General features: G+C 32.9%; 1 protein-coding gene across 1 annotated transcript in view; it reads right to left on the reverse strand.

Moving 5' to 3' along the window:
• The window catches only part of TEX15 (testis expressed 15, meiosis and synapsis associated), a 53,636-nt gene extending 35,705 nt beyond the window's left edge, over positions 1–17,931 (reverse strand). The window contains exons 1-3 of the mRNA XM_023520001.1: positions 17,855–17,931; positions 6,913–7,063; positions 671–836 (exon numbers count right to left, since the gene is read on the reverse strand). Coding sequence (XP_023375769.1) covers positions 671–836; positions 6,913–7,051 — 305 coding nt within the window. The 5' untranslated portion in view covers positions 7,052–7,063; positions 17,855–17,931. The remainder of the gene's footprint in view (positions 1–670; positions 837–6,912; positions 7,064–17,854) is intronic.
• Between the last annotated feature and the right edge of the window lie 458 nt (positions 17,932–18,389).

Genomic DNA, 18,389 nt, shown 5'->3' on the forward strand with positions numbered 1-18,389 from the left:
ACCGAAATTATTCCAAAATGAGTTCTAAGTGTGGCTTTATCAGCTTTAAAGATAAGCAAATCAGTGAAGGAGGCAAGTTCAGATAACGAAAAAGCTATACTAAATTTTGTTCACGCAAGATCTATGCTTATAAGAACAAATGTTTACTATGAGAACTTTTCATATGCTGATTTTTTTCTTATCTAAATAACAAAATGTAATGTGCCTTGCCAAAAAGCAGAAGAGACACTTTTGAAAAATTGTCACAAACAGTGCTTCTAGTTATAGTTGGAAATAGCCAGATACAATACTGCCAAATGAAAAAATCAACTCAGTTTCTAATATTAATTTCTAAACATTTGAACTGTTGTTTTATATTGCAGGAGGAACAAAGGCCCTACAAAATGACTGTTTAATAAATGTGCTGATGTATGCTTCTGAAACTTGTTAAAAAATTAGGAGTGTCTGAAATCTGGCTACATTAATGTATAAAACTTGCTAATCAAATCTCACACTTAGCTTTTCACTATTACAAAAGGCCATAAGGCAACAAAATAATGAATAAACAATCTCCACTTATTTTCTTAGTAATACTTTTCAAATCTCTAATAGTAGAAACAATAAATTCATATAAGACTTTATAATAAAAACAAAATAAAATCTCAGTCTTCTTTACGTTATAGTAACTTACCTCTTAGAAGTAAAATTTTTTTCCAGATCCTCATTATGAACCAGTTTTGTATCCCCAAACTGCCATGATGACTGTAGATCACAGCTTATATCAAGCCGACACTGGTTAAGAGTATCGTGTATGAAACTATACTCTCTAGTATTGGTGCAACAAGATGACAAGTAAACTAAAGATAAAGAAAAGCCCAAGTGGTTATTTGTGTTTAAAATCACATCATTGTACATCTGTACAATGACAACTGTATATCTGACATAAGACACAAAATAAACCAAACACTTGAAATTTTTCAGTAACATCTGGAGGCAACAATTTTATATTTACAGCAATATAGATTTCCCACACCTGATATAAATGAAAATATGAACCTTGTTTTTCTTCACAAATCTACTGGAGTTCCTGAAAGTTGACACAGATATACTAGGTAGTACTAGAATTGAGGTAACTCATTTTTAACCTTAAGATGTACAGACTCTATAACATGCATTGTTATGTACATAGCTGGTAGGTACTGTTAGCACATGAATATTTCTTGTATTTCCCCCAAATAAGGGAATCTATATACTAGTAAACTGTTTGGTTACTTTGACTTGCAAAAATACCAAAACATCTCTGTAAACTGCTGACTGACACAATGGCATGAATGGAAGGTAACAGACCTTCTCAAGAAAATGAGCGATGTTTTAAGCATTGCTATATTTAGTGGATGCACAAAAGGATCAAAACTCTTAAGAGGAAAGCAGGGAACAGATACAGTTGATTGTTATTTGTGGTAGTATGGTCTATTAAAGTTGCTGCCATAACTGAATTAGTGAATAAAGGCATAACTTGGAGATATTGCAGGTTCAGTTCCAAACCACTGCAATAAAGCCAATGTCACAATAAAGGAAGTCACACAATGTTTCTGGTTTCCTAGTGCATGTAAAAGTTATAATTATATTGTACCGTAAATCTATTAAGTGTGCAACAGCATTATGTCTAAAAAACAATGTACATACCTTAAAAATACTTTATTGCTAAAAAATGCTAATCATTATCTGAGCCTTAAGTAAGTTGTAATCTTTATGCTGGTGAAAGGTTGCTGCTGGCCACTGACTGGTCCGGGTGGTGATTTCTGAAGGTTGAGGTGGCTATGGCAATTTCTTAAAACAACACAATCAAGTTTGCTGCATTGAGTTAACTCTTCCTTTCAGGAAGGATTTCTCTGTAGCATGTGATGATGTTTGACAGCATTTTTTTTTTTTTTTATCTACAGAACTTTCAAAATTGGAGTCAATCCTCTCAAACCCTGCTGCTGCTTTACCAACTAAATTTTAACATAATATTCTAAATCCTGTTGTCATTTCAACAATATTCACAGCATCTTCATTGGTATATTCCACCTCAAAAAACCATTTTGCTCATCTAATAAAAGCAACAAATCATCCATTAAAGTTTAATTGTGAGATTGCAGCAACCTGGTCACATCTTAAGGTTCTATTTCTAATTCTAGTTCTCTTTGCTATTTCCATCACTGTCAAACCCCTCAGTCATCCATGAGGGTTGGAACCAATTTCTTCCAAACTCCTGTTAATGTTGATATTTTGACCTCTTTTTTATGAATCATGAATGTTATTGGTGGTATCTAGAATAATGAATCCTTTCCAGAAGGTTTTCAATTTTTGGATGTTGGATTAGCAGGCATAAAAACAACATTAATTTCATTGTACATCTCCATCAGAGCTCTTATGTGACCAGGCCCATTGCCAATGAGCAGTGATATTTTGAAAGAAATCTTTTTTTCTGAGCAAGTCTCAACAGTGGGCTTAAAATATTCAGTACTGTAAACAGATATGCTATAATCCAGGCTCTGTTATTTTATTTATAGAATATAGGTACAGTAGATTTAGCATAATTTTTAAGGGCCCTAGGACTTTCAGAATGGTAAATGAGCACTGCTTCAACTTAAAGCCAGCCACATTAGCCCCTAACAAGTGTCAGGCTGTCCTGTGAATCTCTAAAGCCAGGCACTGACTTCTCTTTTCTAGCTGTGACAGTCCTAAATGGTACCTTTTTCCAATATAAGGCTGTTTCATCCACAATAAAAATCTGTTGTTTAGTGTAGCCACCTTCATTAATTATCTTAGCTAGATCTTCTGGATAACTTGCTGTAGTTTCCATATCAGCACTTGATGTTTCTCTCTGTACCTTCATGTTATAGAGACATTTTATTTCTTTAAACTTCATGAACCAACCTCTGTTGGCTTCAAATTTTTCTTCTGTAGCTTCCTCATTTCTCTCAGCCATCATAATACTGAAGAGTTAGGGCTTTGCTCTGGTTTAGGCTTAGGCTTAAGGGGATGTTGTGGCTGGTTTGATCTATCAAGACCACTCAAACTTCCTCTATATCAGCAATACAGTTGTTTCACTGTCTTATCATTTGTGTGTTCACTGGGGTGCACTTTTAATTTCCTCCAAGAACTTGTCCTTTGCATTCAAAACTTGGCCCACTGTTTAACACAAGAGGCCTAGCATTTAGCCTCTCTCGGCTTTTGATGCAGCTTCCCCACTAAGCTTGGTGGCTTCTAGCTTTTGATTTAAACTGAGAGGCGTGCAACTCTTCCTTTCATCTGAACACTTAAGAGGCCATTATAGGGTTATTAGTTGGCCTAATTTCAATATCGTTGTGTCTCAAGGAATACAGAGGCCTGAAAAAAGGAATAGAGAGGAGGGAAACAGCCAGCTGGTGGTGCAGTTAACAAACACAACATTTATTAAGCTCACTGTCTTATACAGGCTTGGTTTGTGGCACTCCAAAATGATTACACTAGTAACATCAAAGATCACTGACTGCAGATAATAACAAATATAATGATGAAAAGTTGAAATATTGAAAGAATTACTCAAAATGTGACAGATATGAAATAAATGTAGGAAAAATGGCACCAACAGACTCAACAGTGATGTCCTATTTCATTCCTGATGGTAGTAATTTGTGGCTTGTATCATTTTTTCCTTGTCAGTCTTGCTAAAAGTTTATCTACTTTTTCGATCTTTTCAAACGACCAGCTGTTTTGTTTCAATGAATTTCCTTTCTTCTGCTTGTTTTGGGCTTATTATGTCATTCCTTTTCTAATTTCTTAAAGTGGAAGTTTAGATTAGTGGTTTGTAATTAGTACTCTGTAAGTACTGAGTACTATAAATTTGTTAGCTGTGTCCCTCAAATTTTGATACAGTGCATTTTCATTTTTACTCAGTTCAGTGTTATTTTAAATTTCCTTTGAAATCTCATGAATATTTAAAATTGTATTGTTTACTTTCCATGCATTTGGAATCACTATTTTCTATTATTAACTTTTGTTTGCATGTGGTCAGAGAACATATTCTCATGACTTCAATTCCTGTAAATATGTTGAGATATGTCTCATGGCCAACCATACTCATACTATCTTGAGTGTCAAATGGGAGCTTAAAAAGAAAGTCTATTTTGCTATTGTTGGGTAAAGTAATGTATAAATGTCTTTTAGATCCTCTTGGTTGAGTGTTTAATTCTATAACTTTGCTGATTTTCTGTCTTAGTTCTACCAACTGTTGAGAGAGGTATGCTAAAGTTGCTAACTATAAGTCTGAATTTGTCCATTTCTCCTTTTAGTTCTATCAATTTTGCTTCATGTATTTTGAAGCTCTGTTGTTTGGTGAATACACATTTAAAACTGCCATATTGGTGAATTGACCCTTTTATCATTATGTAATGTCCCTCTTTGTTCCTGAAAATCTTCCTTGAAGTCTACTTTATCTGATACTAATATAGCCATTATTGCTTAATTTTGATTGTTTGCATAGCTTATCTTTCTCCATGTGTTGATCTTCAACCAATTTATATCACCATATTTAAGTGAATTTATTGACAGTATATAGTTGGGTCACGTTTTTTATCCATTGTATCAACCTCTGTCTTTTAATAGTATATTTAGATAATTTACATTTAATTGTTATCTTAGGGCTTAAGCCTGTCATTTAACGGTTTATATTTCTCAGCTGTTCAATTCTCTTATTTCATTTTTCCCGCATTCCTGTATGTTACTTGAACATTTTTAAAATTCTCTATCTATAATGTTTTATAAAAAAGTTTCAATTCTGAGATAACTATAGATTCATGTGAAATTTTAATATATAATAAATCTTATATCCCATTTACAGTTCCTTCCTTATAGCTTGCTTTATACTTGTCTTAAATATATCTTCTATATACACTGAGAATCAATCAGAGAATGTTATTATTTTTGCTCCAACTGTCGAACATAATTAGAAACCTCAAGAGGAGGATGCTCTACTATATTTCTCTATACATTTACTCTTTTCATTGTTCTTCCTTCATTCCTAATGTTCCCAGCTTCTTTCTTTTGTTATTTTCTGTTTAGAGAACTTCGTTTAGCCATTCTTTTAGGGTGGATTTGCTAATGAAAAATTCTTAGTTTTACTTCATCTGAGAATGTCTATTTCACCTCTACTCCTGAAGAATATTTTTGCTGGGGACAGAACTCTGGGTTGACAATTTTATTCCTGCACTTGAAAAATGTTGTACCACTTCCTCTGGGCTCCATAGTTTCTAATGAGATATCTAGTGTCAGTCAAACAATTTTTGTCCTTAGATAACATGTGGTTTCTTTCTCGTTTCAAGATTTTTTCTGTTTTCAGAAGTTTATGATATGCCTTGGCATGCACTTCTTTGTATTTTGTTGTTTAGGGTCTATTCAGCCTTTTGAATGTATAGGTTTATACCTTTTGTCAAATTTGGGATATTTTCAGTCAACATTTCTTCAAATACTTTTCCAGCTCCACACTCTCTTCTACTTCTGGGACTCCAAGTACAAAGATGTTAGATCCTTTATTATTGTTCCACAGCTCCCCAAGGCTGTTAATTTTTTCTGTTTTCTCTGTATTGTTCAGGTTGGGTAATTTCTATTGCTATAGCTTCAAATTCACTGCTTCTTTCTCAATTCTTTTCTGGAATCTATCTAAATACGTTTATATTTTATTATATTTTTTAGTTCCAAAACTTCTACTTGGTTCTTTATTACATTTTCCATTTCTTTCCTGAGATTTTTCTATTTTTTAATGTTTCAAGATTATTTATAATTGCTTGTTGAAACATCATCATGATGACTGTTTTAAAAGCCTTGTCAGATAATTCGTCGTAGTGTTGGCATCTGTTGATTATCTTTTCTTATTTAAGCTGAGATTTTCCTAGGTGGTATTAAGATAATTTTATTGTTAAGAGGCTCTGGATCACATTTAATCTTGTGCTTTAACAAGCCTCTAATATAACTGAGATGGTAGGGGAAAGTGTGCCAGTAGGAAAAGGTGGAGTACTAGCTCTTCACCATTAGGCATAGATGAAGTCCTGACTCTCCACAGGGCCTCCACTGACACCCTGGGGGGATGCCTTGTTACTGTGATAAAGGGGTGGAAATCTACATTCTTACTCGGTCTCTGGTGACACAATGGGAGGGGGATGGGTGCCTTGTTCCTGGTGGGTGTGATAGAATTCTATGTTCTCCACTTAGATCTTTACCAACTCTACTCCCAGTGAGAATGGTCAACTCATCACCACAGGGCAGAGTTAGAAATACACTGACACTGCAGACTAGGGGGATTGTAGGGAGGAGTACTAGTTACTGCCATGAAGGGAAGAGACATAGGTCTAGGCCTCCACTTAGCCTTTGCTGACAAAAATTTAGGGGCTATTTCCACTCCACCCACCCCACCACCCAGTGTTTTGCAGGACTAGGGTGTTTATTGTCAAATAGGCTTCTTTCTTTCTAGGATGTCCCTTTTCCAGTCCTTGGCAAGAGAGTAGAGACTTTTCTTGGGGCTTTTTGTGTCTATACCAATTGGCATTCCTGAGTCGTGAGCATTCAATCTGAGATATGGAGGAAAAATGAAAATCCAGAGAACTTACTGCTCCGCCATTCCTTGAGTCCCAGGGTCCATAACTGGTCTGCTGTCTTCTCTCCATTTTTCAAAGTCTTTTTATATTCATTTTATGTATGATGTCCAGCATTTTTAGGTGTATTTAGTGAGAAGAATAGGAGACATGTGTCTCTTCCATTTTGTGTGGAACCAAAAGTACATGTGCATTTAAGGAATTAAAGACCTGACTTAACCTAATTTTATACAGTCAAAATAAAAGATAAACATAAAATAAGAATCAGAGAAATGTAGTAATAGTTATGAAGTAACCCCATCTTCCATAGAAATATTACCTTTCTCAGCTGTCCTCCTAATCTTGGGAATGGTGAATTTCTTCAAAGGATTAACTTCTACACCAGTCAGTAATAAAGGTTCACTGGTTGAGTTCATTTTCCATAGTGTCTTGTGCTTAGCAATCTCTTTCATTTCCATTTTCTTGGTGGCCTAAAGTCGACCCAAAATTAAGCAAAAGGTCAATAAATACATAAGAGGCAATGGCACTAAAATCATTTAAAAGTTCTTACATGGAATTAAAAAAAGGATTCTTGTTCACATTCACAATAGGTTTCAATCTCAACTTTCCAGGTTGCTCAAAATAGAATACAAATGAACAACTTTGACTTTTATATAATATTAAAAATACTTATTTTCTAGTTTTTAATGCTTTTTCTTTGTAAGTTATGTAACTATAATTGCATAATCCAAAGCTTCTATATTCTTGAAAAGCTTAATAACTTTGAAGCACTAATTTTTACTATTTGGTAACATTCTTGCCAAATACTCTAATTTTAAAAGTATTTTTCCTAGACACTTCTGTGGATACATGATGTTCTCTAAATCAGAATCTTTGGCTTTAGGAGAAACAGGAAAGTTGTAAACCAACTATTGCATGGCTATCCCTACAACTGATGGCCTAAAACAATCATTCATTGACTACTGTTCCTTAGTATCACTCTACAAATGGTTTTAAGACATCATATATTGTCATAGCAATAATAATAAATTTCTTTTATTCCCTTTTCCCTTCTCTCCCTAGCCTTCCTTCCCCACCCACACACTGATTCTTAACCTTTCAAATAGAATTCATACTGGATATCAAAGGAAAGCTATGGAGCCCACATACATGTAAACATGTATTTTTCATACCATTTAATAATATGGTTCATGGGCCTCCTGATATCTATAACTGCTTAGCTCAAACATGAGGTCACAATATAAATTAAGAGCTGTCAAAATTCTACAGAAGGATCACAAAGGATAAGCTTCTACAGAAGGTTCACAAAGGATGTTCCCCCCAGTCCTCAATCCTCCTCTCTTTATGAAAGGTGATCTTGCAATCTCCTGATCAAATGTCAGTCAGAATAGGGAATGGACAGAGACCTCTAGAAAGAGAAGAAAATCAGCCTCTTCTTATCCAGTCCACTGAGAGACACTAATGGTGTTGTCTCCTAATAAAAATACCCTTAAAATATACCAGAGCTCGAGAGAGAGCTGCCAAAGTGGCCATTGACGCCGAGCAATTTCGTAAGGAGAAAAAGGAAGAATAATTTATTTAGAATGGCATATTACAAAAAAATCTCTTCAATTCATCATGATCTATATCTATTGCACACAAAGGTATACAATCATCAGCTGAATATACTTTGCTCGAAGAGCCAAGTGCTGCGACAATCCTCAATATTGCCTTTAAATAGTTAGATTACATTTTCAGGAAAGAAGGAGATATTTCAGCTGTATGGTTTCTAAAATGTTTCTCTAGTAGAAGTTACTAATAAAGACTTCGGAAATTCACTGAATTGTTTCCTCAGTGCGTAGGAGAACATTTAGCCACAATATAGCTAAGTTAAAAACTCTTTGATGAAAGATGTTCAGGGCACAATGGTATTCAATATCTTTCATTAAATAAGTTGCACCCAGCAATTTTTCAGTTATAACTTTTCAAGTAGGAATAATAATAATAACCCTTCAACTTCAGCTCAAACAAATCAGCCCCATTAAAGAGATAATAAATTCACATATTTCTTTGTATTCATATATCATAGTTCCATAACCACATTTACTTATATTTTTAAAATATATATGCAAAAATATTTCATATTATGTACTGGAAAATACACATAATAATCTTGTAAACATTATGTATTTACATATTATTTATCTTTCTATATGTAAAAACAAAATCAGGTAGTTTGAATCCTGAAGGTTCATGCTGAGGTGTCCTATGGGATCCTGGGTTATTCTAGATGAGCGGTGGAGAGTCGAGAGAAAAAAATTCTAAAAATTTTAAGAACAGTTAATGCACAGAATGCTACACATGGCAGGTCCTTAACAGATATTCAAATGAATGAATATGAACTAAAGATCAAACATAGAAACCAACAACAGAAGGGTTCTCCAATAACTAAAATATCTACATATACATGACTTACATGTATGTATATTATGAACAACTTTAAGCCAATACATTTAAAGATGATACTAAATAATACAAGAAAAATATCATCATCCTATTACTATTTAAAAAAATTAAGTCAGTAGTTACAAACTGATTCTAAAAATAAAAATGATATAACATAAACAAGCTCAGTACATCCCATAAATGCCAAGGAGATTTAACATTAGGAAATACATATATTTCATTTACCACATAAACCTTTTAAAGGAGAAAAAAACAAGTGATTAACTCAAAAAAATGCAGAAAAAATCTAATCAAATTAAAAATTCATGTATGACATTAAAAAAAAGCCTTAATAAAGAGGAATAGACAGAAACATTCATAACTTGATGACAGGTATCTATGGAAAATTTACAGCAAATTGGTAAATGTCAGAAACACTATTTCTTAAATTACGAATAAAACCAGGATACCCACTATCACTGTGCTTCCTTTAACAGTGTGCTGGAGGTGCTCAAAGGGCAGAGATGAGGAAAAAAGGTATAAAGGAACTAAAAAGCTAAAGGGGAAATGAAAGGGACTTGGCAATTACTGGGAGTGAAAGAGAGTGTCTCAACTTGTAAGAGAAAGCTTAGATCCAAATACTGGACAGATTAAGAATGAATGTTACTTAGAAAAGCAAAAGATCATAATGTTCAAATTTTGGTTCTACCATTAGTTAACAATGTTATATATTAGGCAAAATACTTAACTTCTTTGAGGCTAATGGCATCAAGTACCTGACATGGTTGCAGAACCTAGTACACAATAACTGCACACAATTAACCATTAGTGTAATCTTGACGCCTCTACTATGGTACCAGGTGATAGTTTTGTCAAGCAGCACAGTATTGTAAAGTTAACTAGGTCAGAAATCAAGTGATATCGGTTTTAATTCTAGCTCTGCAATTAACTAATTAACCTTGGGTAAGTCACTAACTTTCTTTGTAGTGCATTACTCTGCATGCAATTATGTATGGTAATACATTTTTTTCCAGACACATCTTAGTGACAAAAGAATAAATTCCTTCTATGTCAAATAGCCAAGTCTAAAGACTTAATCTTCTCAAAGTACATTTAAAAAAAATATTTGTACTGAGTTTCCTAAAACTACCATTAAACATTAAAGACTTTAATGCTTGGGACCACTGGTTAAAGAGATTACTAAATAAACCAGCAAAATATTTACCTAATTGCTATCAAAGACTCTTTAATTAATGACAATACTTAGTGTTGAGCAACTTAGAGAGCCCTAGAGTTCCTTTAATAAGACTCGACTACTATCAGTTATGTAAAGATTTCCTAATATAGGGCAACTCAGGATGACTGTAGATGTACGAAGCCTTACTGAAAAATTTTTTTTCAGTTCTTTCAAATTTTCACATTAATCAGCTTACTGTTAATTTACCTTTAACATCTCTAAAAATTTGCTAATCTCTCTTTTTAACAACAACAACAAAAAAACAATACCTTAGTTTCAGGATTTTCTGGAAAATAATACTGTTCTAACTTGTTTTACTATTACTTTTATTTGTGCCAAATAATACTGATTTTCTATTTATTTTCTACTCCCAAATATACTTCAAATAAGTATTTTAAAAGACTGAAAAAATTATTGCAATGATAGTAAATAGATATAACATAAATCATCTCACTTCTAGTAATCTCAGGAAAGAGTACCTGAATAAATGATGAAAAATATTCTCAGAAATTTAATCACAAATACATAAATTCTAAGTTATGCAGAGTTCTAAATAGTTGAGACTAAAAAATACTTCTGATAAACAGGTTAAATCAGATCATACATTTGATAAACTAAACATACACTTAGTGAGCTTAAGAATCCCCCAGTCAAGACTATACAAGGTAAATGAAATATATTTTAGTCCAAATTTTCATTTGAAAGATCAGAAGTTGGCAAAGTATAGCCTGTAGGTAAAATCCAGCCTACCACTAGTTTTTGTAGGGCCCACAGATAAATGACTGAAAAAAAATCAAGAATATTATTTCATGTTACTTAAAAAAATTCTATGAAATTCAAAGGTCTATAGTTTAATGGAACACAGCCATATCCATTCACTTATCTATGGCTGTTTTCCTATTAGAAAAGCATAGGTGAATAAATGTGACAGAAACACTATGGCCCACAAAGACCAAAGTATTTATTATCTAGCCTTTTACAGAAAAAGTTTGCCAACTCCTGTTATAAATGAAGGAACTAAGTATCAAAGAATTGAAACAACGAAAACTAGGTCTTGTTTTTCTCCTACACTCCCATTGTCTCAATGATCTATCCACTATATTCTGAATTTCATCCCTACCCACGTTGCTTCTCTTTATCTTGTCCAACAGTCTAGGATTTCCACCTCCATTACTCTACTTAAACAGCAATCTTCAGTCACCAATGTCCACTTCAATTTCTCACTCACATTAGTACATTTCTGGCTCATAACTCACTTGGCCCACTATACATTTGACACTCTTGACCAATCAGCTCTTGAAACATAAGACACTCTTCTCCTGACTTTTGTGACTTCACAATCCTGATTTTACAGCTACTTCTCAGGCTGTGCATTAGTCTCTTAACTCATCTGTCTTTATCTGACCTTTATCATTGTTTTAATAAATTTTTACTTATATAAGAAGAGTCTCTGTAAAAATTTTTTAAAAAATATTTTATCAAACTAATCTTTGCAAACAATAAAAATAGATCCTGGTTTTAATATACATTTCTTTCATTATGAGTGAGGTTACCTAGTTTATTTTTTCTGTGAATCACTTGTTCCTATCTTTTTCTCAATTTTTCTTTACAGGTAAGATGGTCTTTAATGATTTGTAAGGACTCTATATAGAAATTAGTTTTTATCTGTCATAAATGTTGTGATATTTGTCTTTAAATATGTTTATGGCATTTTTCTCCCACAGAAGAACTTTAATTTTTGTGGTCTAATTTCTCAGTCTTTTAACATATTGAATTTTTGTACTATCACCAACAGTGTATGAGAGTTCCAGTTGCTCCATATCCTGACTAACACTTGATACTGGCGGACTTTAATTTCTGCCAATCTGATAGGTGCAAATGATATCTCATTGTAGTTTGCCTTTCTCTAATTTTTAATGAGACTGATAATCTACTATATGAGTATATTTATTGACCATTTGTGTTTTCACATTTGTAAAATGCCTGTTCAAGTGTTATGCCCATTTTTCTATGAGGCTGTTTATTCTGTGTATTTGCAACAAATATTTTTGAGATACTAACTTTTCACCAATTATACATATTGTATATAATCCTCCCACTTTTTAAACTTGTCCTTTCAGTTTTTTGAAACAAAATATTCAATTTTAATGTAGTAAAAATTATGAATTTTTACTTTACATTCTGTGTTTTCTCTTTTGCTTTTGATCAACTTTAAGAAATAATTCCCCTAAAGGTCATAAAAATAATCCCCTGTATTCTCTTCTAAAAGTTTATAGTTTTGCCTTTCACCTTTGAGTCTTTACCTGAAATTCATTTTTGTCTAAGGTAAGTAATGAGGGCTCAATTTTTTTCAAAATTTGCTAGCATTTATTTTAATAATCTTCCCTTTCTCTATTTACGTATAATATCATACCATCTCTGACATAAATCAACTTCCCACATACGCACGAATTCTAGGCTCTTTGCTCTATTTTACTGGTTGTTTTAGTGCATCCCTGTAAGTACCATACCAAAATAGATCTTGATATATGTTTAGCATAACTAAAAGAAAAGAAAAAAACAAATCTTGTTCTTTGAAGCATCTTTGTTCTCACATACACATTTTAAAATATGTTTGTCTAATAAGAAATCTTGTTTAGGCTTTAAATGGAACTTCACTGACTCTATTGATCAATTTTGGGAAAAATGACATTGTTACATTAGTCTATCTGTGAATATGGTATATATCTCTCCACTTATTCATGTCATTAATATCTTTTAGTAAAGTTTTATAATTTTTTTCTATGAGGTTTTTACACATTAAAAAAAATTTATTCTAAGGTACTTCGTAATTTTTAAATTATTATGCATGATATCTTTAAAAGTTACATTTCATTCACTGCTGTTTTAAATGGTATGATGATAATGATAACAATAATGGCTAACATTTATCTATGACACTTACTAGGCACCAGACACTTATCTAAGTGCATTAGATATGTATAGATCCATTTAATCCTCATAATATACCTATAAGATACCCTTATTTTAAATTAGAAAAAGATGTGCAGGGAACTTAAATAATGTGCCCAAGGGCACAAAGCTAGGAAATGCTGAAACTGAAATTCAAAGTCAGATAATAGTGACGTATAATTTAGTTTCTTCCTTTCCATTTCTTATACTATTTGCTTGTTTTATTGTGCTGGCTAGGGATTCTAGTATATGTCAAATCTGTCAAATACAGTTGTACTCCTGTATACACATGGGATTGCTTCCAGGACCCCTGCATACACTAAAATCTGCAGATGCACAAGTCCCTTACATAAAATGGCATAGTATTTGCATATAACCTAAGCATATCCTCCCATATACTTTAATCTCTAGATAATTCACAATACCTAATACAATGTAAATGTTATGTAAATAGTTATACTGTATTCTTTAGGGAGTAATGACAAAAAAAAAAAAAAAGGCTGTACATGTTCAGAACAGACCACAACCATCCTAGGCCTAACTATGGAATACATAACAGCAACAATAGAACATTTTTTTCCAAGTATTTTTGATCCATGCATGGTTGGTTCAACTTGCGGATATGTAGCTACCTGTTATCACTGACCATGTAAGTGATAACAGGTATCTTGGTCTTTTTCCTTCTTTTAATGGGAATATTTTAATTCTTTTATAATTGAATGATAAATTCTCTTTTTCTGGTAGACATGGTGTACCAGGTTAAATTTTCCTGGGTATAAAATTCTAGGCTGACTGCTATTTTCTCTCAGCACTCTGAAGACATTATCCCACTACTGATTGCCATCCACTGCTTCTGTTAAGAAACTGCCCCCAATTTAATTTTCACTCATTTATGGGCAATCCTTTTCTCTGGCAGCTTTTAAAATCTTCTTTGTCTCTGGTGTTCTGCATTGTCATCATGATATCCTAGTCTAAGTATTAGATGGACTTCATATATCTCAGGTTTGGTATCTTTGACAGTTATGTGAAATTCTCAATAACTTTATCTTTGAATATTGTTCTATTTCCTTAGAATAAAACTTTTATAGTTATGTATGCATGTTCAGACTTCTACTTTTAGGTTTCACATTTCTTAACCCATGATTCATATCTTTCATCTCTTCTCCCTAGAAAAAGAAGTGCAGGCTGCATTCTCAATAAAGTTGATTTTACACACACACACACACACACACACACACACACAGACTAAACAAGTGGGGGAAGATAATGTGGTATCTAGGTTTGCTTAAAAATTATCTGGTTTATAACTGCTGAAGTTTGATAAGGGTTCATTATAGCATTGTATTTTCATATGTGCTTGAATTTTTTATGTTTAAATAATAAAAATACAAGAGTGTTTAATTAAATGCATATAAATTATCTCTAAAAGAAATCAATAACTTTAGTTGCTATGGAGAAATGAACACTAGGTGATTTAGGAATGAGGAAGAGAGCGATTTATCAGTTTATATCTTACCTTTCTAATCTTTGTCTTTGTGAATGTAAAATCTCTTAAAAATGAAGACTCCATTCACTATAGCAACTAAAAATATAAGATAATTAAGAATAAACTTAAGAAATGAACTGGGCTGGTATGAAGACATCTAAAAAACTCTGAGGGTCATAGAAGATTTGCTTAAAGTGGGAATATGCATATTCTATTTTTGAGAAGCGCTTATTACTGTGCATATGCAGAATCTTCTTACATTAAGCCTTCAAAACTGACTTAACCTCCAAGTTGACAAAAATCATAGTAAAAGTCATATGGAGGAAGAAACAATGATCAAGGAAATTCTTAGAGAATAACTGGAGGAAAATTTACTTAATAGCTACAGCAACTATAATTAGTTGGTTATACTACCACTCAATTAAATTCAGGTTCTAGTAATAAAAAAGAAGGGGATAATAAGTAATTCATAACAAAACTGTGGCACTGACACAAAAATAAACAATGGAACACCTCAGTCAGGAAAAAGAGAAAAAAAAAAATCACAGTATTTTGAAGATGCTAATATTGATATTTTAAATTAGTGGTAAATCTATGGTATTGAAACAAATGCCTAGCCAACTGAAAAATAAAAACACAAAGCTGTAGCTCTATTTTACTTCTTATACCAAAACAGATTTGAAACAGATCATTTAAATATTGAAAAATGAAACTGCACCAAACATTCACATCCCAATAAGAACAATGGACAAAACACCTAAAAAGATGCTAAAGAGAAGAAAAAGCACATATAGCCAAAAAATGTATGAAAAGATGTCCAATTAGAGAACAAAAACTAAAACCACAATGAGGTATTTTTTTCCATATCTCTTAGATCAGCAAATTATTAAAGTTTGACGATATCAAATACTGTAAAGGTACAGAACAATGAAAACTCTCATTTCCTTCTGGTGATTATATAAACTGACACGTTCACATTAAAAAGCAATGAAGAACAGAGTGAAGAAATAAAATGGAGTCACTATAGTCAAGCTGTTAAATTACTAAAATCAAATAGATTGAGGCTTGGAGAGATGATTCTATTCTTAACTAGCCTGGAAATTTAAACTTTTGAACTTTCCAGTCCTGTTCACATATCCAGACCACCAGTCATCTATAGCAGGGGTCCCCAGGCTGTGGACCAGTACTAGTCCATGGCCTGTTAGGAGCCAGGCATTACAGCAGAAGGTGAGTGGTGGGTGAACGAGCAAAGCTTCATCTGTATTTGTAGCTGCTCCCCAGCACTAGTATCACCACCTTAGCTCCATTTCAGATCATCAGGCATTAGATTCTCACAGGAGTACTGGTCCTGGTGCCAAAAAGGCTGGGCACCACTGACCTAGGGGATTACCATCTCAGACCAATCCAAAGGTTAAGAATGTAGGACTGATTCTTCTCAAGAATGTACTTTTTTTTCCTTTTCGTTTTATTGAGAAATACTTAACATACAGCACTGTGTAAGTTTAAGGTATACAGCATAATAACTTGACTTACATAAATTGTGAAATGATTACAGTAAGTTTAGTTAACATTATCTCATATATATACAAAACGAAACAATAAAAACTATTATTTTCCTTATGATGAGAATAAGGCCAGTTCGTGATACAAGAAGTAGGTTTTTTGAAGGGCACCTTTTCTAATTTCTCTCTCTCTCTTGGACCATAATACTCTCATATTCCTTAGAACGCCCATTTCTTTGGGTACTAGACATTAGAAAGGCAAACCAATTAACCACTATATACTAGGAGATACCTTTTTAAGATTCACCACTGCCATGCCAATCTTCTCCCTCATCGTACCACACAAACATCCCAGTCAAGAATGTACTTTTGATTATAAGAACTCTTAGCTTTTCTTCCTTCTTTGGAACACTCTGTGTAGTGCCTAGTTGTGTTTCTGGTTTGTAAACCCTAAAACTCTTAAATAAATCTTTATCATTTATTTCTAGCCAAAGCCACCAGACTCTTTTTGAGTTCACTGGACAGGGGAAAAAAATCTAAATTCTCAGGCCTGGTTATAAGCGGCTAAGGCAACCTGGCTAGAGTTCTCATACTCTTGTCACTTAACAATATAACTTCTCATTTTCCTTCCAAATTGTCATTATAAAATTGGTTTGAAGAATTATTTTTTAAATACTTATAATAGTAGAGAAAGGATGTTATACTATAAATCAGCAAACATGGGTTTTTTGTCCTGATTCTGCCGTTCACTAAATGTCCGCTTCTATGCATCACTCTTTCCATCAATGTTTCAGTAAGGCTGAAAACTGTAAAGTATAAAATATTTTGTCTTCTATACCTAGCCCTCTCTCTAGTACTTTCAGGCTCTATTTTTAAAAAACTTGTCTGTGGTTCCACATACAGGCATAAGCAAGGAACTGTACACTGTATGGACGTTGATATCTTAAGAGTTTGATAGCTTCTTAAGTTAAAGAGCCCAGATCCCTCCCCGAATTTTCGAACTACTTAGAAAACTTATTTGCCTAGAGTACTTTTGTCTATGACTATGCAACTTTTGTTTTTTTAAATGTCAACAGTTGGACCAATTTCCATCCTCTGAGATGTTTTGTTTTTAGAATACACCAAATATAATTTAAGATCCATATGATTAATGTACAGGTGTTCAAATATGGCAATACTACTTTTGATTAAACATGTAAAAATCTGGCTACGAAATAACTTTCTTATCCTGCTTAAGTATTGGTTCAAAAAGCAATTTTAAATCTTGAATACACCAATGTTCTAAGCAATATTTGCATGTCGGCCTGACTTTCCAAATTAGATATTCAAAGATTCAATATTTATGTTAAACGAAAGTCAATTTTGTTTGGGCCAATCTTATCCACTGGACTATGATTTACCCATTTTTATAGCTCCTGTATCATCCACAGCTCCTTATAAAATAAGTACCCAATAAATATTTACTGTAAACATAAATATGTACATACTTTAAAAGTATTCCAATCTTTGAAAAAATATATACATTCTTTATATAATTTTTTAATGCCAAATTATTTGTAAATCAATTATAAAGTAGAAGTGTTTACCCAAAGTAGGTTTAAAAAATCAATACAGTAATATAAGTAATAGCATCAGCAAAGCCATTACTTCAAATACTTACCACTCTTCAATGAAATTTACCATCATATGATTATGATCAGAACTCAGTCCATGCATGAAAAATGACAAAGGAATATCTACAAAAAAAGAGAAAGAAAAAGGTAGGAATATGTAGAGAATTATGGTCAGAAAGATATCTTTATTGTCCTCTCTGTTCACTTTTTTCTCCTGATTTCTGCTTCCTTTTTACTCCTTTTTCATTTTAAGGGTGGGTGGGAGGGGTCTGTTTTCTACGTATCTTAGTGCCTTCTCTCTCATATCCTTGTATTCTTTTCTCTTCTCTCATTTCTCTCTTTTCATTAAGTCCCTCTCTTTCTCTTCCCTTTAGTACATTCTCATCTGCTTTTCAGAATCAGCTCACAACTCTTAAGCAGCCATCTAGTAGAGAAAATGACATTGTGACATAGATGAATTTGCTCTCAGATTTTTATATATTGCAAAAGAAAACACTAACTACTAAGAAATTTTGCTAGTTTTATACCAAATTTTAATTAACAGTCACTGTAAACAGATATAATACATGTTATACACTGTGC

The sequence above is a fragment of the Pteropus vampyrus genome, unplaced genomic scaffold, assembly GCF_000151845.1.
Source record: "Pteropus vampyrus isolate Shadow unplaced genomic scaffold, Pvam_2.0 Scaffold8, whole genome shotgun sequence".
NCBI lineage: Eukaryota > Metazoa > Chordata > Mammalia > Chiroptera > Pteropodidae > Pteropus > Pteropus vampyrus.